Source organism: Cetorhinus maximus, chromosome 12 (assembly GCF_964194155.1).
Source record: "Cetorhinus maximus chromosome 12, sCetMax3.hap1.1, whole genome shotgun sequence".
Lineage (NCBI taxonomy): Eukaryota > Metazoa > Chordata > Chondrichthyes > Lamniformes > Cetorhinidae > Cetorhinus > Cetorhinus maximus.
In genome coordinates, this window is record NC_135890.1 from 62,855,241 (window position 1) to 62,879,934 (window position 24,694).

General features: G+C 43.2%; 2 protein-coding genes and 1 non-coding gene across 6 annotated transcripts in view; 1 reads left to right on the forward strand and 2 right to left on the reverse strand.

Annotated features, from left to right (window-relative positions):
* The window catches only part of appl2 (adaptor protein, phosphotyrosine interaction, PH domain and leucine zipper containing 2), a 128,131-nt gene extending 122,350 nt beyond the window's left edge, over positions 1–5,781 (forward strand). For both annotated transcript variants that reach the window (XM_078553757.1, XM_078553759.1), the window contains one exon: positions 403–5,781. In XM_078553757.1, coding sequence (XP_078409883.1) covers positions 403–525 — 123 coding nt within the window. In that variant the 3' untranslated portion in view covers positions 526–5,781. The remainder of the gene's footprint in view (positions 1–402) is intronic.
* Positions 5,782–15,470: 9,689 nt separating this feature from the next.
* Positions 15,471–24,694, reverse strand: part of washc4 (WASH complex subunit 4) — a 139,530-nt gene continuing 130,306 nt past the window's right edge. For 2 of the 3 annotated variants that reach the window (XM_078553745.1, XM_078553747.1), the window contains exon 32: positions 20,102–20,419. In XM_078553745.1, coding sequence (XP_078409871.1) covers positions 20,117–20,419 — 303 coding nt within the window. In that variant the 3' untranslated portion in view covers positions 20,102–20,116. Of the gene's footprint in view, positions 16,759–20,101; positions 20,420–24,694 lie in introns of those variants that run through there. The other variant, XM_078553746.1, reaches the window with a different exon arrangement.
* LOC144688167 (U2 spliceosomal RNA) lies at positions 17,536–17,722 on the reverse strand. The gene has a single exon (XR_013578365.1). It is a non-coding gene; the product is annotated as a U2 spliceosomal RNA (small nuclear RNA).

The window sequence follows — 24,694 nt, forward strand, 5'->3', positions numbered from 1 at the left end:
CAAGCATGACCTTTCCCTTTGGAATCTGTGTTGATTACTCATTATCAATTTCTAGATGTTTTTCTTTTACGTTTTTGAGTAAAAATTCTATTATCTGTCTTATCACTGACATTAAGCTAACTAGTCTATAGCTCCATGGACTTGTTCTATCTCCTTTTAAATGTTGGAATAACATTACCTTTCCACCGTTGGAGAAATTTGTCCTGCAGCTGAACAGCCAGTGCAGCTTGAATCATCACCCAGAATAGACAAGCAGTGTACATGACGGTACGATGACTGAACTGCAGTACGCCAGTAGAGCATCTACAAAGTTATAAGTTGACGAGTTAGGATCAAACAGGATTACAAACTGTATTTGAAGAAAAGAGTCCATTTAATTACCTGAGGAATTCTGTGTTTCAGGACCCAGAAGCTTTAGCTGTGCTCATGAAGTCAATAAAACTCAGTGCTGATGGCAAGTTCCTTTTACTAAGACAACGGACAGACAAAGAGGAAGCTGAAGAGAGTTTAGAATCAGAAGCGTAGAATCTGCTTTTTGAGTATTGGAGCAGTCACAGCAAAAACATTTGCAATCTTCAACAATTTATTTGATTTCCAGTTTGGTCTCTTCATTATGTAAATGTATTTCTTTGTTGAATATTAAACCAATGAAGCTATGGGTGAATTTTGTGCAGGATGAAGGATATCTTTATATCGGGGAATGAAGAATCAGTACTCACTATTGTACTAGTAATTCAGGACTGGTTCACACAATCAATCTAATGAGCATAAAGCCATCAATCACTCTGGAGCTGATTTACTAATAACTTCATTTGAAACTGACATACACTAAACATATCAAAGTGCCTATAGAAGCTTCTTCACAAGACAATGCTTTGAGGAATTCCACTGCTTTTTATTAAAGGAAAAATAAAAATTAGCACCTTTCATGACCTTTAGGGTGTCCCAAAGTGCTTTACAACTAATGTATGAAATGAAGTATATGTACTGCAAAGGTTGCAAACAGGCACATGAGGTTAGTGCTGTTGTAGTAGTTTAATTAGCTGAATTATGCCTTTAAGTATTGTCACACTGCTACCAAATGGCATTTCGCCTTCCTGAAATTCTGTGTGGGGAGAGTTGCTGATGTGGTGGAGACGAAGCATGTCCATGGTAAAGCTGGAAGCTGCCTTGTAGTATTAACATATTCAGTCTACATTTGAACATGTTAGTGAACAGACGCAGAGGGTAGTGAGTGTCTGGAATTCGCTGCCAGAGGAGGTGGTGGAAGCAGGTACAATAGTGGTGTTTAAGAGACAGCTTGACAAATAACTGAGTAGTATGGGAATAGAGGGATACGGAAGTGCAAAATGTTTTAGTTGACGGGCAATGTGATCGGTGCAGGCTTGGAGGGCCGAAGGGCCTGTTCCTGTGCTGTACTTTTCTTTGTTCTTTTGTTCACTAAGGTTGGAGGAGTTGCAGTTAGTGAAGAGGATTGTCAAAGGATACAACGGGATATAGATCGGTTGGAGACTTGGGCAGAGAAATGGCAGATGGAGTTTAATCCGGACAAATGCGAGGTAATGCATTTTGGAAGGTCTAATACAGGTAGGAGTTACACAGTAAATGGCAGAACCCTTAAGTGCATTGACGGGCAGAGGGATCTGGGTATACAGGTCACTGAAAGTGGCAACGCAGGTGGATAAGGTAGTCAGGAAGACATATGGCATGCTTGCCTTCATCGGCAGGGGCATTGAATATAAAAGCTGGGAAGTCATGCTGAAGCTGTATAGAACCTTAGTTAGGCCATACTTGGAATATTGTGTGCAATTCTGGTCACCACACTACCAGAAGGATATGGAGGCGTTGGAGAGGGTGCAGAGGACGTTTACCAGGATGCTGCCTGGTCTGGAGCTTATTAGCTATGAGGAGAGGTTGGAGAAACTCGGATTGTTCTCACTAGAGCGACGGAGATTGAGGGGCGACTTGATAGAAGTTTACAAAATTATGAGTGGCATGGACAGAGTAGATAGAAGCTTTTTCCCAGGATGGAAGAGTCAATTACTAGGGGACATAGATTTAAGGTGAGAGGAGAAATCTTTAGAGGAGATGTGCGGGGCAAGTTTTTTACGCAGAGGGTAGTGAGTGTCTGGAATTCGCTGCCAGAGGAGGTGGTGGAAGCAGGTACGATAGTGGTGTTTAAGAGGCAGCTTGACAAATACATGAATAAGATGGAATAGAGGGATACGGGCCCCGGAAGTGCAAAATCTTTTATTTTGACAGTCAATATGATCGGCGCAGACGTGGAGGGCCGAAGGGCCTGTTCCTGTGCTGTACTTTTCTTTGTTCTTTGTTCTTTGTTACTGGATTACCACATGGATATAATTTGTTAAACATATTCCTGAATTTTAAATAATGGCAGTTCTCTCCGAGATGGAAAGTTACTCTCACATCTACCTTGCTTCTTCCTTTTTCTGTAACAGAGAACTAGAAGACAACATCATCCCTCCCCTCACTACTTCCTATTTCCTCATTATTTTGCTAAAACAATGGAAAAGCATGAATTTAGTTTCACCCAGTTTCTCGTCCTTATACATCCATATACAGCATCAATAGTTATATAGATTTCCTCCAGCTACAATTTACCAGATAGACAGCAGTGGTCCAAGAAGGTGGCTCACCACCATCTTCTCAAGGGCATTTATGGATGGGCAATAAATGCTAGCCTCGCTAGGAGCGCTCATATCCCAATAACAAATTTTTAAAATTAGAGATACCCCAGGGTAAATAGAGTTAGAATGTAGCGTAAAGGCTGCTGCACCAAGGGCTTTGAGAGGAAAGACAACAAAAACCAGTCTGTAGATTGCTGTTTCCTTAATTACGATTCATTCCACCATAGGAGACCTCTAGGCTGTTTGATGTAAGGCCTGCTGTAAATTGAATAGGGTCTCGATCCTTGCTGGTAAGGCAGTTGATCCAGATCTAGGTATCTGTGTAGCTTAGCCCACCTAGTGTTTGACTGGTTCTAGCTCCTGTGGCATGGATCAATTCCCAAATACCAGTTTGCTTAATACCAAGCCTTGTTTCAGGACTACACGATCAGAATCCCACTAGCAGGGAAAGTTACCATCCTTATCTTAGCAGGCTGTGGACCTCAGAAATGAAAATTCACAAAGTTTCTTCACAGTGGAGCAGACTTCACTGAGGCAGCTGGTTCTAAAACAAAGCAGTGACACTTTGGCATTCCACCCAAGTGGAGTTCATCCATCAAAAGATGGAAGGAAACTAATCCATGCAAGAAACAAGGTTCATAGAATCTCAGAAATTACATCACAAAATTCAGCCCATTGTACCTATGCCCTTTCTATGGATTGAACTGCCTAAACCTTTCTAATATCTATACAGTTCCCTTATAAATATTACAGTCTCTGCCTCAACACACAATTATAGTCAATATTCCATCTTCAAAAAACTCAGAAAAAGTTCCTCAAATTTCCCCTGCTGTTCTCACCAATTCACTGGGAGATATCCCCCTTTTTCCTAAAATGTATTCCTTCTCATTTTCTGCATTGAACTGCATCTATCCATTTTACTATAAGGCATAATAATAAAAGAAGGCCTTTTTTCCCTACACATGTGAACCATTTGTAGTAAGTGAATGAGAAGTCTGAGTGAAGATCCTTGGGGCTTCCCACTACACACACACTGCCTTTCCCTAATATAACCATTTCTCTTTGTCCCTGAGCCATCCAAACCTCTAATACCACCAAATCAACCACTTGAAAATCCATAGGTACACCAACTCTTATATTGTTTTTGCCTTCACACATATTCCTTAAAAAGCTCAAACTATCCATGATCTCCATTCTTTGTACACTCTGAATCCATAATACAGGATCAAATTAAAGGTTACCCACAAGTCAAGATTAACTGACCTTTGCTTTCATGGCTTCTCCCCCTTTTCTCAAACTGTCTTTGGTGCAATTCACAATTCTACTGGGAATTTTTGGTTAGTGCCACTGTATTCTCCTCAATTGCCCTCTATCTCGAGGTGCATCACATCAGGGTTTGTTCACTTTTCTATTCTTTCAGTGCCATTATTTTTTAATTATATTTCATTTTTATTATTTATCTCAATCTCAATTTTAGAATTCTCACCTGGTTTTCATTCCCTTCATGGCCTTGCCCCCTCACTATCACTCTACCTCTAGTCCAAAAACCCTCTTGGGAATGTGGCACTCCTCCAATTCTAGCATCCTCAGTTTCATTCACTTCCCCATTAGTGACTGTGCTGAAGCTTTTCCAACACCCTCCCTAAAAGTGATCTTTCACGGGTCCCAATATCTCATCATGTGGCTCTGTGTCAAATTCTGTCTGTAATACAGACACTTTACTACTTTAAAAGATGTTATCATAAAGTAAGTTGTAGTACTGTAATTCCTCATTACATCATTCTAGACTACTAGCTAATGAGATTTTGGTGAGATTTCTTCACACACATCTGTCTCCTTTCATCTATGCAAAAGACTGGAAGGTCACTCAGTCTGTTGACTGTGTCACACATTTAATCGCCCAATGGAGAATTGAAAGATCTTTCATGCGGAGTGTCTTTCCTGAAATTATAAAATCACCAGTTGGTACCACACTCTCATCTGAGCCAGGTCCTGGTTTCAAGTCCCATCCACAGACTTGAGCATGTAATCTAGGTTGACACTTCAATGCAGTACCAAGGGCATCCTGCACTAAGGTGCCATCTTGCAGATGTGCTGTTAAACTGAGCCCCGACTCACATAAATGTAACAAACCCTATAACACTATTCCAATACCAGGGGGGTTTTTTCTGGTGTCTTGACCATTATTTATCCCCTCATCACCATTTTGTTGCTTATCACATTGCTGTTTGTGAGACACTGCCTGCCGCACTACAATGGTGACTACACTTCAAAAGTATTTCATTGGCTGTAAAGTGCTTTGGGACATCCTGATGCATTGAAAGGCACGAAATAAATGCAAGTTCATTCTTTATGTTAATATACACACATACAGCAGCTGCTGCTACGATAAGGACCACATTTTCATCAGTGTTTGTTCACAAGATCTATAAAAAGATTTAATGAGCATTACTACCTACTTTTGAGGATCCACTACATGTTTATAATACACTCCAATGAGTAGGAGACTTACCATTCTCCAGTTACATTAATTTTCTATTCAGATTCTATCCCCGAGGTCAGAAGTGGGATTAAAAGTTTGTGAAATCTCTTGAGCCGCCACACTCTGTCCATCGGATGAAGGCAACAAGATGTCCTTGATTATTTGTTACCTGGTTTAGTTCATTATATCTCTGGGTTCATCCGAGACCTTTGCCAGTCTTCAAATCATTTGTTTTTAAAATCAAAATTTTTCCCAGCAAGAAATAAAATAGGACTGCAGACACAGCAGAGGCTTTAATTATCAACTCCTCCCCGCAGCTAACACTAAAATTGAAATTAGCTGGCATTAAAAATTGTAACTGGAATTTGTAGGTCTTAATTTGATGGTTAACCAAGGAGTTGCAGTAATGATATATAGTCACACAGTATGTTCTATTTACAAGTGATGGTACTAGTGGTTATGAATGGTTACCAAAAAAATGCTATGTGCTTTTATTTTTATAAATCTATTTGGGAGTTTGATGTGAGGCTAAAGGGGCCTGAGCTACTGCTGTTGCATGTTATAAAATGAGGGAACTAAGTTCTACATATTCTGGTTATTTGCTGTTTGTGGATACCATAAAACATTAAACACTTTATTGCAACAAAATTGTGGCACTTGAATTCTTCCTTTGGTACTGATATGACCATGTAAAAGGCGTTTCCTCAAAGTGATTCCTCAAATGTGTGTGTGTAGCCCCCTTTTAATCTCCAAGTGATTTAATTTAAAAATAAGCAGTCAAGCTTTATTCTTAAACAAGATAAAGATAGCTTATTGCAAAACTACTGCTGAAAGTTGCTTAAGTAAAAGTGATAAAGTTATTAACTAAAATACAGATACAGGAGAAAAATAAAGTTGAAATTTCAAATCAGTCTCTGAAGATATCGTTGTGGGCCTGTTCTCCCCAAAGTGAAGGGGTTTAAACTTGAGGTTCAGTTTAGCAGCTGTGATGGCTTGTGAAGTTGAAGAGTCAGAATTTTCCTTTGTAGGTGGATTCAATAGGTGGTTGAGATCATGGGAGACAGTGGAAGCGCCTTTCTTACTGGGAGACCTTGAGTACTGACACTGGAAGATTTCCTGGTTTCTCAAACAGACCAGGGGTGATTTCCTCCCTGCTCTCACGTGGTGCATGGGTGTTTCAGCTGTGTGCTGCTATTGTCTTCCACACTCCCACACAAAATGGCTTTTTACAGCCTTCATTGCACAATTCAAAAACACAATGGCTGCTATCCCAAGCTGCCGAATCATGCTTCCGTATTAGGTATTGAGTTAGCCCATCTTGGGGGGTGGGGGGCATAGTTCCATCCATTGTCTTTATGGCCGAGGTAATTAACAATTTAAATGTTTCAGCCATTAACTTGAATGATTCCCATTCTCCCAGGTTCGGTGAGATAGCAAAGAGCTATTCACATTTCCAGGGAAGACATTGACAATGAGTTTCGGTTTACCCTTGTGAGAACGCACCTTGAATTTCAAATATCTTCATTTCTTTATGTTTTGTTTCCACAATATAATTCTAAAAAAATTATATATATTTCCATTTTTTCCAAGAGGGGAGATTTGTCATGAACATATGGTTGTTAATTATATGTTTCTGTATATCTACTTGCAATCCACTTTGAGCCTTGCTAGAAGCATGACCACATTGCAGTTATAAAAGGTCAGATGACTGGCAGCCATCTTTAAGGCTTCTTGTGTCCATTTAAAATGAAGATTGGTTTTTTTTTAAATAGAAATGTATAATTAATAATATATGTTCATGACAAATCTCCCCCTTGGAAAAAATGGAAATATATATATATTTTTTAGCATTATATTGTGGAAACAAAATATAAATGAACCTTTTTCACTCAAATGGCTGATGCAAGACAGTTTCCTATTGCATTCTTCCTTTCCTGATATTTTCCAACTGTGTTTTACGTGGTGAGATTTCTACCTTCTCCATTTTTTTATTCATTCACGGGATGTGAGCTTCGCTGGCTGGGCCAGCATTTATTGCCCTTCCCTAGTTGCCCTTGAGAAGGTGGTGGTGAGCTGCCTTCTTGAACCTCTGCAGTCCATATGGTGGAGGTACACCCACAGTGCTGTTAGGGAGGGAGTTCCAGGATTTTGACCCAGCGACAGTGAAGGAACGGCGATATATTTCCAAGTGAGGATGGTGAGTAACTTGGAGGGGAACTTCGAGGTGGTGGTGTTCCCATCTATCTGCTGCCCTTGTCCTTCTAGATGGTAGAGGCCATTGGTTTGGAAAGTGCGAACGAACCTTGGTGAGTTCCTGCAGTGCATCTTGTAAATGGTACACACTGCTGCTACTGTGCATCGGTGGTGGAGGGAGTGAATGTGGATGTGGTGCCAATCAAGCGGACTGCTTTGTCCTGGAGCTTCATCAGTGTTGTAGGAACTGCACTCATCCAGGCAGGTGGGGAGTATTCCACCACACTCCTGACTTGTGCCTTGTACATGGTGGACAGGCTGGGGAGTCAGGAAGTGAGTTACTCATCGCACGATTCCTAGCCTCTGACCTGCTCTTGTAGCCACAGTATTTATATGGCTAGTCTGGTTCAGTTTCTGGTCAATGGTAACCCCAGGATGTTGATAGTGGGTGATTCAGTGATGGTAATGCCATTGAACATCAAGAGGCGATGGTTGGATTCTCTCTTATTGGAGATGGTTATTGCATGCCACTTGTGTGGCATGAATGTTACTTGCCACTTGTCAGCCCAAGCCTGGATATTGTCCAGGTCTTGCTGCATTTGGACATGAATTGCTTCAGTATCTGAGGAGTCGTGAATGGTGCTGAACATTGTGCAATCATCAGCGAACATCCCCACTTTTGACCTTATGATGGAAGGTCATTGATGAAGCAGCTGAAGATGGTTGGGCCTAGGACACTACCCTGAGGGACTCCTGCAATGATGCCCTGGAGCTGAAATGACTGACCTCCAACAACCACAACCATCTTCATTTGTGCTAGGTATGTCTCCAACCAGTGGAGTTTTCCCCGATTCCCATTGACTCCAGTTTTGCAAGGGCTCCTTGATGCCACACTGGGTTAAATGCTGCCTTGATGTCAAAGGCAGTCACTCTCACCTCATCTTGGTATTTCATCTCTTTTGTCCATGTTTGAACCAAGGCTGTAATGAGCTGAGTGGCTCTGGTGGAACCCAAACTGGGTATCAGTAAGCAGATTATTGCTAAGCAAGTGCCGGTTGATAGCACTGTTGACCGCGTCCATCACTTTACTGATGATCATGAGTAGACTGATGGGGCGGTAATTGGCCGGGTTGGATTTGTCCTGCTTTTTGTGTACAGGACATACCTGGGCAATTTTCCACATAGCCGGGTAGATGCCAGTGTTGTAGCTGTACTGGAACAGCTTGGCTAGGGGGCGCGGTAAGTTCTGGAGCACAAGTCTTCAGTACTATTGCCGGAATGTTGTCAGGGCCCATAGCCTTTGCGGTATCCAGTGCCTTCAGCTATTTCTTGATATCATGTGGAGTGAACTGAATTGGCTGAAGACTGACACCTGTGATGCTGGGGATCTCCAGAGGAGGCCGAGATGGATCATCCACTCAGCACTTCTGGCTGAAGATTGTTGCGAATGCTTCAGCCTTGTCTTTTGCACTGCTGTGCTGGGCTCCTCCATCATTGAGGATGGAGATATTTGTGGAGCCACCTCCTCCAGTGAGTTGTTTAATTGTCCACCACCATTCACAACTGGATGTGGCAGGACTGCAGAGCTTAGATCTAATCCGTTGGTTGTGGGATCGCTTAGCGCTGTCTATCATTTGCTGCTTATGATACTTGGCACACAAGTAGTCCTGTTTTATAGCTTCACCAGGTTGCCACCTCATTTTAGATATGCCTGTTGCTGTTCCTACCATGCCCTCCTGCACTTTTCATTGAACCAGTGTTGATCCCCTGGCTTGATGGTAATGGTAAAGTGGGGGATATGCCGGGCCATGAGGTTACAGGTTGTGTCCAAGTACAATTCTGCTAATGGATGCCCAGTCTTAAATTGCTAGATCTGTTCAAAATCTATCCCATTTAGCATGGTGGTAGCGCCATACTCTATGGAGGGTTTCCTCAATGTGAAGGCAGAACTTCGTCTCCACGATGACTATGTGGCAGTCACTCTCACCGATACTGTCATGGACAGATGCACCTGCAGTAGGCAGGTTGGTGAGGATGAGATCTTTATGACAGTTTGCACTGATTTTAACTTATGAACTGTAGTGGATTCTATTTGTAGTGTTTTTGCTGTTAAACTCTACAAAGATTGGCCCAGTTAAATCTGTAGTTAAATTATGTGTTACTTCTTTACCTGGAAGTGTGTCCTGTTCACTTACTAAACTTAAAACACTTGTGTCAATAAAACATGAAAAATCAAACTGTGTACATTAGACTTTATTCATTTTTTGATATTTTTAAAATGGACTTTCTCCTGGACCCAACAAGATGGTTGCTGTGTGCTACTTATAAGATTAGACCACACAAATTGAGGATTTGTGGAAACACACCACACTCTATTTCGAAAATCATTTAAAAAACACCTCTGCTTCAGGACAGGGAGAGGATAAAGAAGTTCAGTTTGGCCTCTTTTTTATGATGTTAGCAATGGCCTCTTTGTGCCAGTAACTCATCCCTTCTTTGATCAAAGTCCCTTTTTCCTGTTACAAGAATGCCATTAAGATACTAAGTTCAAGGCAGCATGATATTGTTTGGTCTATTCTTTGAACTTTTAAATATCTATTTTTCCTCTTTCCACTCAAATCAGATCTTATTTAATTCTTTTCGAGCTAGGTCAACAGCATCTGTGTTTTGAATTTTTGCCCTTTTCTCTAACATCTTAAGTCTGCCCCTTAATTCAAATTATTTGATCAAAGTTATGCTTTGAGCTGCATTCAGTAACTTCCATTTCTGTGGCTGCATTGTGATTCCGCGTGGTTAACTTCTGTGCTGTTTCAGCAGTCAGAGCTATGTACTTCAGTGTTGGCTGTTATTAACCCTTTGGGTGACTCCAATTTCAATCCTTTCTATGGGACATTTTGATTTTGGAATTCAGTAGATCCATTTTCTGCTTTTTAACTCATTTGGCTTGGCTTCAGCCCTTTTAATACCAGTGACTTCCCTGAGGCTCTTCAGAGCGTCTCCCTTACTGACCTGCTTGTGCATTTCCTTGGCCCCTGTGTAATGACTCAGTCATCTGAACCTTCATGGGCTGCATCACCACCATCTTTTCAGCTGTCAGCAACTTTAAAGATTCCTGCTGCTGGACTGTTTTTAAGTTGCATGAGATAACACCTTCCAGCCTGTGAGGTCATTTCCTAACAAAAGTTCAACCCCCTGCTTGGGCAAGCTCGAGATTACACTCATCGTCACCAGCCCGGTAACAGCTTTTTTTAAACAAAAATCTATAATATCACAACTACACATTTGTGACTGTTATGATCGAAAGGCAGACCATTACATTTTTAAAAGAAATGCAAACTCCCAGTCAACTGAAAGAATTATGCTACAAAATTTAACATTTTAAACAAAACAACCTTCGCTGTGCAAGATTTCAAAAAAGGCATGTAATTAACACCATATTTTGTAAATGCTTATTCTTTACTCCCTGTTCTACTTTTATTTCCACCAAAAAGTACCCCTATACAGCATCTCGAGGGTTCCCTCGCTTGTCATGGGGCTAAACAAAGGTGTGCCACAGTATTCAGGAATTCACTCAGTGTTCCTGCTGTTCTCCAAGGTGAGATTTTTTTGGGGTCCTTCCACCAGTATCAGATTAGGTGACCTTAAGCACCTCACACTTATGGACACTCCAGCACCGGCCTCACTGCTTTCTTGCTCAGTGATTCCAAAATTAGAAAATACCATTGGTTTCTGACAGTCCTTTACTTCTGGTCTACAACTCCTGGCAGATTTCTCTCTCTGCTTCTCAGGGCTACTTCCAGGCTCCAGCTGCCTGTTTCGGTGAAAAATCTCACAGATAAATCAAAAACCCCTCGCTGCAATCTATCCCCACAGCATTGTGGCACACCTGGGCTGTCCCACATAGAGATTGAGGATGGCTTACGTCCACTCTGGTTCAATAGGTTCTGAGATGGCTGATAAGTGCAATGCACGATCTGCAGACTCTGCCACATGCTGGGAAGGTGGTGCTTGAAGGATCAGGTAGATGAGCTGTTTGGAGGTACGTGCACTCTCTTCAATGCCTTGACTTTGCCTCTCCATGTTTCTGACGAAGTCTCCCATTGTGTTTGCTACCTTCCTGAATAAACCTTCTCCATTTTGGTCAATCACAAGCCAGGCTTCGCATAAGTCGGCAGGGATGTTTGACCTCTTCAGGGATGCTTTGAGGACATCCCTAAAGCATTTTCCACACACTTCCTGGCAGACTCCTGCCTCAACCGAGTTCAGAGTAGAGCAGTTACTTAAGGAGTCTGGTGAACAACATGTCCTGCCCAGCGGAGCTGGTTTTTGCATGATTAGCACCTTGATGCTGGGCATGTTAGCTTGGCTGCTGTTGGACCGCTTTTCTTGCTACCAAATTTGCAGGATATCTTGCAAAGGCACCGCTGGTGGTACGTCAGTGCCTGCTGTAAGCTGTCCAAGTCTCAAGTGTATAGGAGCGTTGGGATCACTGCTGCCTGATAAACCATGATTTTAGTCTCAGATATGAGAGCTTGGTCCTCAAATACCCTTATGCTCAGTTGGGCGAAGGGTGAGTCAGCACATAAATAGTGAAATCCATCGTTTCCAATGTCTGCCTTTGTCAAGAGGAGGCTCCCAAGATATGGAATGTAGTCTACATTTTCCAGAATCTCCATTGATCTTCATTGATGAGGGAGGTGTTGTGCTGTGGGAGCTGTTTGGAAGAGGACCTTAGTTTTCCTGGTGTTGTGAAAGGCACATTTTCTCATATGCTTCAAAGAGCCACCGACAATGACCTGGAGCTCAGTTTCTGAATGAAAGCACACAAGCGCCATCTGCATGCTGAAGCCCAATGATTGAAATTGGAGTGATTTTTATTTTGGATTCAAGACTGGTGGAACAGTTTCTTGTCTGTTCTGTAGATTATTTCCACGCTGATGGGTAATTTTCTGGAGGTGTTACAATATTGCAGCAGAGAAAATGGAGATGAGGGTTAGTGCAATGACCTCACTGCTGTTCCTTGCACTTTTCCTGTATTTGCCACACAGTGAAGATCATGACTGTGGCACCTCTTGATGGACAAAAACCAGTGACTCTGGAAGGAGTTCTTCAGCCACTGGGAGGCATCTTAAAGCGATCTTCCTGTGGCAGAGAGCAGGGAGATTCCTCTTAGTTACTGCAATCAGACTTGTGTCCCTTCTTGATCATAGTCACGATCACAGCATCCCTGAGATCTCCTGGCATGCATGTCTCTTCCCAGGTGAAAAATATGAGGTTGTGCAGCCATTCCAGGAATGTATTGTTGCTGTTTCAGAATTTCAGCAGGGATTTCATGTTCCAGAGGCCTTGTTGTTTTTCTGTTGTCAAATGTTTTTTTCAACTTCCCTCCAGACCGGTGTGGCACCAAGACTGAGCCAGAAAGGGTACTGAAGAATGGAGCTGAGGACATTCAAGTCTAAGAAAGATTTGGTTGAGGAGTTCATTGAAATGTTCTCTCTCGTGAACATTCACTGTCCTTGATGAGCTCCCCTCCATTCTCAGCTCTCAGTGGCGTGGGCCCTTGAGCTGTAGATAATCCTCACAGTCCTGAAGAAACTGCACATCGTTGGTATCCATAGGGAGAATTTTCTCCCTGTTTATGGGGGGGGGGGAGAAAAGGTTGGGCAGGAGCTGGCGCAGCCGATCGCCGCCTGTGCGCCATTTTGCGTGGGGGGCCAATTAAGGCCTGCCCCCTGCGGGCGGGGGGAGTAGGATGCGTCGGGGCCTGTGCTCTTCTGCAAAAGAACGCAGAAATCTCTGAGGCACAGAGTTGCCTCAGGGCGATTACTTTGATTTTTAAAATTTTTAATAAAGGAAAAAAAAATTTAAAGACATGTCCCCTCATGTGACAGTGTCACATGAGCTGGGATATGTCTATGACTTTTATTAAAACTTTCTATTAATGTTTTAAAACCTTCACAAAACATAATCCCGCCCGTGGGTGAGGTTTGATGATAAATGCAAAGGCCGCCTGGGCTCTTCGCCTGCCCGCCAACCTTAAGGTTGGACGGGCAGCTCATTTAATTAGTTCAATTGTAATTTAAATGACCTTAATAGGCCTTTGACAGTTCAGCGGGTGCGCAGCCGACTTCAGTGCGCTCCCACCAAACTGAATATCTGAATGACACGCAGTCATTTTACCAACCCGAAGATTCTGCCCCAAGAGCTATTGAATCTCCCGCACACTTTCTATCCACCATTTGCTCTTTATGTTGCAGGTTTTCTACTGTACTGCTACCTACAACTACCTGTAGGACTGCTGCTTTTCTCATAGTGTGAAGTTTCCAGTCTTCCACTCAAATCAAGTCCTGTATCGCTTGGTTTTCATCAATCGCAATGTTTCCTGGTAGAAAAACCAGGGACCTCTTTGTATGTGTTTGTTGTGGTGGACTTTAGAGTCAACCAGGCGCTCTGGACACACTGTAGCTCCTGGTGGCTGGAGATTCAGAGACTGGCAGTGAGACGCTGACTGAGAAGAGTCACCTTGATGGGATCTTTGAGGCCTTCAATGTTAATTTCCTTGCTCAGTTGCCCCCGCTGTTTGAGGTGCAGGCTGATGGAGATGGTAGGTCAGATAAGGCGGTGATAGGTCCAGCAGTAATCGGTACGTGTCATGGTGCAGGTGATGTGAACATCTTTGTGGTCCCTTGCTTGAACAACGATGTAGTCAATCAAGTGCCAGTGTTTGGACCGTGGGTGTTGCCATGTGGTCGTGCTCACCTCGCTAACAGAACAGTGTGTTGGTTTGTCACTAGGCCATGTTCTAGATATTTTGTCAGGAGGAGGATTCGTTGAAGTTTGCTTTTCCTATTCCTTCCTTGCCTTAGAGATTCACATCCTTCCAAACTCTGAGGTTGAAACCTCCCAGGATGATCAGTTCGTTGCCTGCTGGGACACAGGCTAGGGATTGTTCAAGGTCAGCATAGAATCCCTCCTTGGTCTCATCTGTTGCCTCAAGTGTAGGCATTGGCATATTGATTGCTTGTTAGGGTGATTGCTTGTTAGGGTGAGCCGGGCAGCTATGAGGCACTTGCTTACCCCATGGGGAGAAATTATTGAGGCTCCAGGCAAGCTCATAGTTGAAGGCGAAGCCCACCCCATGAAGGCATCATTCCTCTTCTGGAAAGTCCTTCCAGGAAAAGGTGTAACCGCTGCCTTGTTCCTTCAGTTGGCCTTCTCCTGCACGGCGTGTCTCACTTAGGGTAGCAATGTCATTGTCGAAGTGCCCGAGTTCCCGATTTATGATGGCCGTGCAGCGCTCAGGTCTGTCACTGTTGGGGTTGTCTATGACGTTCTGAGTCCCAAACCTCATTTTGACAAATGAAAGCTGCCTCTGTGAGATTATTTTTAACATGTGCTGGTCGTTGCACGCCGACCACCACATGGTCTTGATGAAACAGAGCCTTCGTCCAATGACAAGATGATTGGAGCCAGGCTCCACTAGCATTAGCACATTCTGTGCAGGATCATAAACATGAACGCATGTAACCTGTGGCCAGGAACAGGCTGCAGCTGAAAACCAGTCAGTCCAGGAGACAGACACAGGCTCAGCAGGAGACTGAAGTCTCCCAATCATTGAAGTGATAAGGGAAGGGCAGTAGACTGACCCAAGGTAACTTAAATGTAGCAAAAAAATTAGCAAGACAAAGATATTGGGTATTGGTGATTGGTGAAGTCCAGAGCAGAAATGTCTTTTTGATGTCCAGGAGTCTGAAGCCAAACTTGAATGATGTACATCTAGTTTTTTCCAAATCTTTTCCACAAGTCGTAGATCATGAAAAAAAAAAGATTCTGGACAGAAGCAGTCCTGAATATACTCAATATCTGAACATCTCAAGTGGAGAATTCCAAAGATTCGCAATCTTTTTGATATCTCCTCATCTCAATCCTAAATGGCTGATCCCAAGTTCTAAGTCTTAAAAATTTTACACATTTCAATTCGATCATCTTTCGTTTTTCTAAATTCCAGTCTACTCAATCTCTCTAGGGCAGCCATATCCACATACAAAACCTGAACATGCCATTTGCTTTTATACCAGTACATTTAATATATAATGATGGGTCACAGAAAAGGTGTATATGCTGAAAGATTCATACCATTAAAATTACAGTTTTGCATTTTGATGCTCTTTAATTATTTTGAAATAAGCAAAACACATTTGAAACTGAACAAACTGTTTTGTTGGTCCAATATTCCTGAGTATTACAAACTTAGTGCTTATAAACTGGCAAACATCACAAAGTTACATTTTATACCAGATAGCTTGCAATTAAAAATCTACATACAGCAGGTCGTCAAGTACTTAAGTGCAACTTAGAGAGAAACTTTATCAAACACTCCTGTTCTTTAAATGAGCTATGATTTATTCAAATGAGACTTCCTTTTAGCAAGTTTTAGATATTTCTAAAATATGTAAATTTGTACAATTTTATATTATTTTGTAGAATTAGGTCCATTTACAGGAACAATTTCACTTCTGTATTGAAGTGGGGCAGACTGTAACATCATGAGAACAACAGTTTGAAAGAAACTGATTAGGTGTCTGTGGAGGTAAGACTGAAACATTGGGGCAGCACAGCACAAACAAAAACCTCAGAAATTAATATAAAACCCACACATGACCAGGTTTTAAATACTGAAAGCTTTATAATAATCCTGTAGCCCTGATCCCCTGTCCAATGGAGAGAGGGTCAGTTCTAATCATCCTGTAGCCCTGATCCCTAGTTCCCCAGCTGTATTAAGCACTGCAGTAATTACAGTTGTTCTATTTTTAAAATACTCTGTCCTAAAATCACATTATAATTTGGAGCATTTGCTTCCTTTGTTACGCAAAGCACACTCCTAGTCAAAGCAATGACAATTAGAGCTTTGACATCCCAGTTTCACTACATGGGCGCAATTCCATTCAGTTAAATTTGGACCCTGGTTTTCTGTTGCATAAGCCAAAGCTTGGCTGAGACTGAATAAATTAAGACTCGTCAAAAGGAAAACCATAATGGAAAAGAATCAGAAACAGGTTCTGAATTAACACAGAATCTGCTAACTTCTCTTCTCCACCCTAACTGAAGTTCTTCACACTGTACAAACCAAGCAACAGAAACTAGCTAGGATATTATTGAGCAGATTCAAGTTCTGTGACTGAAAGTCCAACACTGCAAAATATACAATAACACAAAGTTTCAAGCACAAAAACAAGCCACATAAAAGTATAATGAGCTACAAAATAGCCATAAAGAAAACAGTATATGAGAAAAAGGAGTGAGAAAGGGAATGAGAAAATGCAGAGAGAAATACACTATCAGGTGGTAATATGGCACCATGACACCATTTCATACTCGAGTCTGACGGCAGATTGTTTCATGAATCATCATTGTTCGATTTGGCCCCTTCATCTAGAGAAAGAAAAATATTACAGGCTTTTTCAGGATCAGAAAAACAATTATTCCAACCCAATATTGTCACCGTGTGGCATTAAAATTACTTACACCCCAAGCTATACAGAACTAGAAAATAAACAGTATGTGTCATTTGAACATACTCCATCCTTCTTTACAGTGCCCTTTCATTGTTAGTAATAGTTGTAATCTCAGCTGAGCAGGTCACAAAAGTGGGGAAAATAACAGCTTCCATTTATTTAGCACCTTTAACATACTAAAACATCCAAAAACTGACACAGCCACAAATGGCAGATGACCAAAAGCTTGGCCAAAGAGCTAAGTTTTAAGCTGTATCTTTATGGAGGAAGGAGGCAGAGAACTTTAGGCTTAGAGCCTAGGACATTACACCATTTTTGTAGAAAGCTAACTTTTTTTTTTACATACAGAATACCTCTATACTGAGATTTCCTACCCTTTAATCCACTCAGTACATATCTGAATGTGTGGCATATCTGTTCCAACTTGGGAGCTATTTTGGAGAAAGACAAGCAACAGTTTTGGATGACCTGAAGTTCATGGGGAGTTGAAGATGGGAAGCCAGCCAGGAAAGCAATAGAATATTTGAATCTGGAGACAGTAAAACATGTATGAGGAGATTTTGGCAGATGAGGTGGGACAGGGCAGAACCAGATAACCTCACATGGATGAAAATAGGTGATCATCATGATAGTGCAAATACATGGTCGGATGCTCTTCTCTCTTTTTTTATTTTTCCCTTTCACCCCGAGGAGGGGAAACTGCACCATTCCTGGAAGCACTGCAATGCCAGGCTGATGCGTGGAATGGAAGGAGCAAGCCCCTGTCCCATCTCCTGGTCCCAAAAATCAATTTAATATTTGGCCCCCAGATAGGGGACATATCAGATATTAAACTGATAAGAACAGATACACTTGATCCTAGCCAAACAGCCAAGTGCAATCCCATCCAGCCGGACATCAGTGGAGAGGCACTGGAGAAGGATAGCATGGTCAACTGTGTCAAGTACTACAGACAGGTTGAGGGGACAAATAGTTTACCTTTGTCAAAGTCACTGAGTATGTCATTTGTGACTTTAAGAGCTGTTCCAGTGCTGTGGCAGGAGCAGAAACTTAATTGGAAGGAGTCAAATATGGAGTTCCAGGGAAAGTGGGCACAATTTGGGAGATGAGAACACACTCAAGAACTTGAGAGGAAAGGGAGATTAGAGTTAAGGTGGTAGCTTGCAAGGATGATAGGGTCAAGGGTTGCTTTGTTGAGAAAGAGGTGATGACAGCCAATTTAAAGGGGAGGTGGTCATTATCTGAGGAAACAGTTAACAATATCAGCTAATAGTCAGTTTCACCCTCAAGCTCTAAGTTTCAAAAAACACTTTTTGCATCTGAAACCCTAACTTCCCCCCACACCTGTTGCCGAAACCAGACACTGGCTTTAGATGCCACCCACCAAACCCAAACAGAGAGTCTGGAACCACCTACCTTCAACTCTGGCTGAAACCACTAACTCTGCCCCCCACAGCGTCACCAGACCACAGACTCTGGTTACTCCCCCCACCCCACCCTTGCAGTCCAACTGAGAATCAGTTGAGTCCTGAGGTATCACTTTTCAACCATTCCCTCTGCAGTCTTTATTGAAGTATGTGAATCAAGAACGGTTCATGAAAGGATTGTGAGGAATCTGAGCAATCAGCGTATATTGTAGGAGCTTAAAGTATGAACAAAAATTGCAGCAATGAAGTAAAGAAACAAGCCAAGACTACGATAAAGTGTGTCAAAGTTTCAGCCCCATCCATTTGAAACCAATCAATTCTAAAGAGAGAAATTAATTTGAGGATTTTTCACTGACCCACAGTCCAAGAAAGGGGCAGAATAAATAACAGAACAAAAACAAAAATACCTGGAAAAACTCAGCAGGTCTGACAGCATCTGCGGAGAGGGATACAGTTGCCGTTTCGAGTCCGTATGACCCTTCATCTGTCAGACCTGCTGAGTTATTCCAGGTATTTTTGTTTTTGTTCCAGATTTCCAGCATCAGCAGTATTTTGCTTTTATGACAGAATAAATACTTCAGTGGCATTTCAAAGTTTGAACTTACTTGAGGGTCACCATGTCAATCATTTCTCTGAACAGTCTGTCCTAAAATACATCTTTGAATACAACTGATCCTCCTAATTAATTGTTCTCCTGGTCTTACTGACAGCTATCTATTACAATTACAAATAATATCTATCATGTAAAATCAGGAAGAAATGTTTTAAATAAAAACAGAAAATGCTGGTAAAATTCAGCAGACACTGACGTTTCGAGTCCGTAAGATTCTTCTTCTGAAGAGCTTCTTCAGCTCTGAAGAGTCATATGGACTTGAAACGTTAACTGTTTCTCTCTCCACAGATGCTGCCAGACCTGAGTTTTACCAGCATTCTGTTTTTATTTCAGATTTCCAACATCCGCAACATTTTACTTTTAAGAAATGTTTTAATGTCAGTGACCATGCTAGATAGTGACTTCCAATTAAGCAAATGTCAAAAATAAGAAGCCAAATTCCTTCCCTGTGAGTCAGGAGGCCTTGTGGCAGAAGTGTAACTGCAGAGAAGCCAGACTCCCCCTTTCTCATCATGAGCTGAGGACAGGCCCTTTAGATGTATCTTCAGCTCACTGTTCTTCAGTGTTCTGAAGTGGATCTGTATTTGTTAGGTTTCCTCCCCAAACCTAACACTGCTCACTTCCACCCCCTCATTGCACCACCAACAATGCTCACTTTCCCGGCTCCCCTCATCCGCTACCCCCACCCTGGCTCCCTGCCTCTGCACCCCGCCCCAGCTGACCCCCCCTGATCCCTCCCAACACCCCCCACCCCCCATCATCATCTCCCCACTGTCCCCCGCCCCCCAACTGATATCATTCATCATCCCCCACACCCCTACCCACATCATTCATCATCCCCCGCACCCCCTCATCATCTCCCCACTGACCCCCCCCCCCCCCCCCCCCACCCAACCCCACCCCCTCCCCGACACTGCTCATCCCCAGCCCCAATAATACTGACTCTGCACCAGCATCTGCTGGACTGGGGTCACCAGAAGGAATATTCAGGGGGGTTGGGGGTGGGTGGGTGGGATTTCTGCATTGTCAGCTGTATGGGCTGCCTGGGGGGGTTGGGGTATGTGCATTACCCAGTGGGGGTGGGGGATTTCTGCATCGTTGGGGGTCCAGGTCGGGTGGGGTAGCCATTGCAGAGGACGAGAATTGCCCAGAGGAGGTGTGAGCATCGTGGATTCCAACACAATAAAAAATGCTTATCATTCACTGTTGTTTTCATTAGAACATCTGGGCTATTTTTATTTTCCCACAATGCTAGGGCTCCGATTATGTTTAAATTGTATTATCACAAAAATAATATTCCCAAGTGCTGTGATAATCACCCAGCTGATAGTATTACACTGCACTGCTGTAAGGATGCAGCAGTTACATATCACAGCACAATGTATATCTGGTTTCTGATGAGTCATTATCCACAAATACTTCCACACTGAATACTTGCCTTCCCTCTCCTTTCTCTCCTGACTTTCTTCAGCTGCAGACTGATCTCCTCGGAAGAAAATCCTGGCACTGCTCAGTGAAAAATAGAGCAGCTCAAACTCCTGAATAGAAAGAAACCAGTACAGGGTCATGCAAACCAGCCACATGAACTGGTCAGGCTGCTCCACAAGAGCAGATTGTATCCATGAACAGGTTTTCTTCCAACTGTATTTAACTCCTAATAAAACTCTTCCCAAAAAAAGTCATACTTTCCTCACCCATAGAGCAAAGATTTAATGGAATTTCCTGCCTTAATAGATACTCATGTGTAAAATTTTCTTTGGAGCCTGCATCTTTAGGAAGTATTTAGAAGATCACAGAATCTCAATGGCACAGAAAGAGGCCATTCGGCCCATCGTGTCTGCACTGGCTCTCCAATGAGCATTATGATCTAGTGTCATTACCCGGCCTTTTCCCCATACCCCTGCTTTGTATTGTTTGTATTCAAACAATCATCTAATGCCCTCTTGAATGCCTCGATTGAACCTGCCTCCACCAAACTCCCAGGCAGTGCATTCCAGACCCGAACCACTCTCAGAATCACAGTGCAGAAGAGGCCCTTCAGCCCATCGAGTCTGCACCAACACATGAGAAATACCCGACCTACCTACCTAATCCCATTTACCAGCACTTGGCCCATAGCCTTGAATGTGCCAAGTGCTCATCCAGGTACTTCTTAAACGATGTGAGGCAACCCGCCTCCACCACCCTCCCGTGCAGTGCATTCCAGACCGTCACCACCCTCTGGGTAAAAAAGTTTTTCCTCACACCCCACCTAAGCCTCCTGCCCCTCGCCTTGAACTTATGCCCCCTCGTGACTGACCCTTCAACTAAGGGGAACAGCTGCTCCCTATCCATCCTGTCCATGCCCCTCATAATCTTGTACATCTCGATCAGGTAGCCCCTCAGTCTTCTCTGCTCCAACGAAAACAACCCAACTCTATCCAACCTCTCTTCATAACTTAAATGTTTCATCCCAGGCAAATTCCTGGTGAATGCAGTTAACGTTTCGAGTCCGAATGACTCTTCATCAGAACTAAGGCAAAATAGAAAAGAGATGGTTTTAGAAAAGAAGCTGGTTTAAGGGGGGTGGGATAGGTAGAGCTGGATAGAGGGCCAGTGATAGGGGGAGATTGCCAAAAGATGTCATAGACAAAAGGTCAAAGAGGTGTTGATGGTGGTGATATTGGCTAAGAAATGCGCAAATGGGGACATTTAGGGTGGAAAACAGGACGAGCAAGGGACAGATCGCCCTAGTGGGGGTGGGGTGGCGGGGAATCGAAATAGGCTAATTTTAGCCTATCTGTCCCTTGCTCGTCCTGCTTTTCACCCTTAATGTCCCCATTAGCACATTTCTTAGCTAATATCACCACCATCAACACCTCTTTGTCCTTTTGTCTATGACATCTTTTGGCAATCTCTACCTATCACTGGCCCTCTATCCAGCTCTACCTGTCCCACCCCCCCTTAAACCAGCTTATATTTCATCTCTTTTCTATTTTGCCTTAGTTCTGATGAAGGGTCATTCGGACTCGAAACGTTAACTGTATTCCTCTCTGCAGATGCTGTCAGACCTGCTGAGTTTTTCCAGGTACTTTTGTTTTTGTTCTAGATTTCCAGCATCCGCAGTATTTTGCTTTTATCCTGGTGAATCTCCTCTGCACCCCCTCCAGTGCAATCACATCCTTCCTATGATGTGGCAACCAGAACTGCACACTGTACTCCAGCTGTGGCCTCACTAGGGTTCTATACAACTCCAACATGACCACCCTACTTTTGTAATCTATGCCTCGATTGATAAAGGCAAGTGTCCCATACGCCTTTTTCACCACCCCACTAACGTGCCCCTCTGCCTTCAAAGATCTATGGATACACACGCCAAGGTCCTTTTGTTCCTCAGAACTTCCTAGTGTCATGCCGTTCATTGAATACTTCCTTGTCAAATTACTCCTTCCAAAGTGTATCACGTCACACTTTTCAGGGTTAAATTACATCTGCCACTTCTCTGCCCATTTGACCATCCCGTCTATATCTTCCTGTAGCCCAAGACACTCAACCTCACTGTTAACCACCCGGCCAATCTTTGTGTCATCCGCAAACTTACTAATCCTACCCTCCACATAGTCATCTATGTCGTTTATATAAATGACAAGTAATAGGGGACCGAGCACAGATCCCTGTGGTACACTGATACTGGCTTCCAGTCACTAAAGCATCCTTCTGTCATCAACCTCTGCCTCCTACAACTAAGCCAATTTTGAATCCACCTTATCAAATTACCCTGTATCCCATGTGCATTTGCCTTCTTTGTAAGTGTCCCATGTGGGACCTTGTCAAAGGCTTTGCTGAAATCCATTTAAACTACATCAACTGCACTACCCTCATCCACACACCTGGTCACCTCCTCAAAAAAACAAATCAAATTTGTTAGGCATGACCTCCCTCTGACAAAGCCATGCTGACTATCCCTGATCAAACCTTACCTCTCCAAGTGGAGATAGATTCTCTCCTTCAAAATTTTCTCCAATAGTTTCCCTACCGCTGGCATGAGACTCCATGGCTTATCTCTACAATCTCTACAATCCTCCTTAAATAGCGGAACCACATTAGCTGTTCTCCAGTCCTCTGGCACCTCCCCCGTGGCCAGAGGGGAATTAAAAATTTGGGTCAGAGCCCCTGCGATCTCCTCCCTTGCCTCCCTCAGCAGTCTGGGACACAAATCATCTGGGCCTGGAGATTTGTCCACTTTTAAGCCTGCCAACACCTCCAATACCTTGTCACTCCCTACATCAATTTGCTTAAGAACATCGCAGTCTCTCTCCCCGAGTTCCATGCCTTCATCCTCATTCTCTTGGGTGAAGACAGATGTGAAGTATTCATTCAACACTCTAGCGATGTCCTCTGGCTCCACCCATAGATTGCCCACTTGGTCCCTTACTCTTTCCCTGGTTATCCTCTTCCCATTTATCAATGGGAATATAGAATATCTTGGGATTTTCCCTACTTTTACCAGCCAGAGCTTTCTCATATCCCCTCTTTGCTCTCCGAATTGCTTTCTTAAGCTCCACCCTGCACTTTCTGTACTCCACTAATGCCTCCGCTGATTTGCTTCCCTTGTACCTGCTAAAAGCTTCTCTTTTCCTTCTCATCGTAATCTGAATATCTCTGGTCGTCCATGGTTCTCTGGGCTTATTACTCCTTCCTATCACCCTAGAGGGAACATGTTGAGCCTGTACCCTCCCCATTTTCTTTTTGAACACCTCCCACTGCTCCTCTGTAGATTTCCCCACGAGTAACTGTTCCCAGTCTACCGTGGCCAGATCCTGCCTTATTTTACTAAAATCCACTCTACCCCAATCCAAAACATTTTTTTGCAACTCGTCGATTTCTTTGTCCATAACAAACTTAAACTGTACCATGTTGTGGTCACTATCGCTAAAATGCTCGCCCACCACCACCTCAGCCACCTGTCTAGCTTCATTCCCCAGAATTAGGTCCAGCACTGCGCCTTCCCTTGTTGGACCCTCTACATATTGTTAGGAAAGTTGAATTCACCTAATATTGTTATTGTTTTTACACACCTCCACAAATTGTGCACATATTTGCTCCTCAATTTCCTGCTGACTATCTGGAGGTCTATAATAAACAACTAACAATGTGGCTGCCCCTTTTGTATTCCTAAGCTCTACCCACAAAGCTTCATTCGATGCCCCCTCCAAGATATCATCTCTCCTTACCGCAGTAACCGACTCCTTAACGAATAATGCAACGCCTTCTCCTCTTTTACCCACTCCCCTGTCTTGCCTGAAGATTCTATATCCTGGAATGTTGAGCTGCCAATCCTGCCCTTCCCTCAACCATTTCTCAGTGATGGCTACTATATCACAATTCCACGTGTCAATCCTCACCCTCAACTCATCCATTTTACCTGTAATACTCCTGGCATTAAAGTAGAGGCCATCCAGCGTTGCCTTACTCCCTTGAAGCTTAATGCAGCTGTACTCCCTCTGACTTGATTGCTTTACTGTGTTATAATGTGTCCCTATTCTGCTAACATTCTGTGTCCCCCTCCCCCTGCCGAATTAGTTTAAACTCCTCCCAACAGCACTAGCAAACCCGCCCGCAAGGATGTTAGACCCGCTTGTACAGGTCCCACCTTCCCCAGAAACGGTCCCAGTGATCCAGGAATCTAAAACTCTCCCTCCTGCACCAACTCTTAAGCCATGTATTCATCTTTTCTCCTATTTCTGAGCTCGCTAGCACGTGGCACTGGGAGTAATCCAGAGGTTACAACCCGAGAGGTCTTGCTTTTTGGTCTACTGCCTAACTCCCTGAAT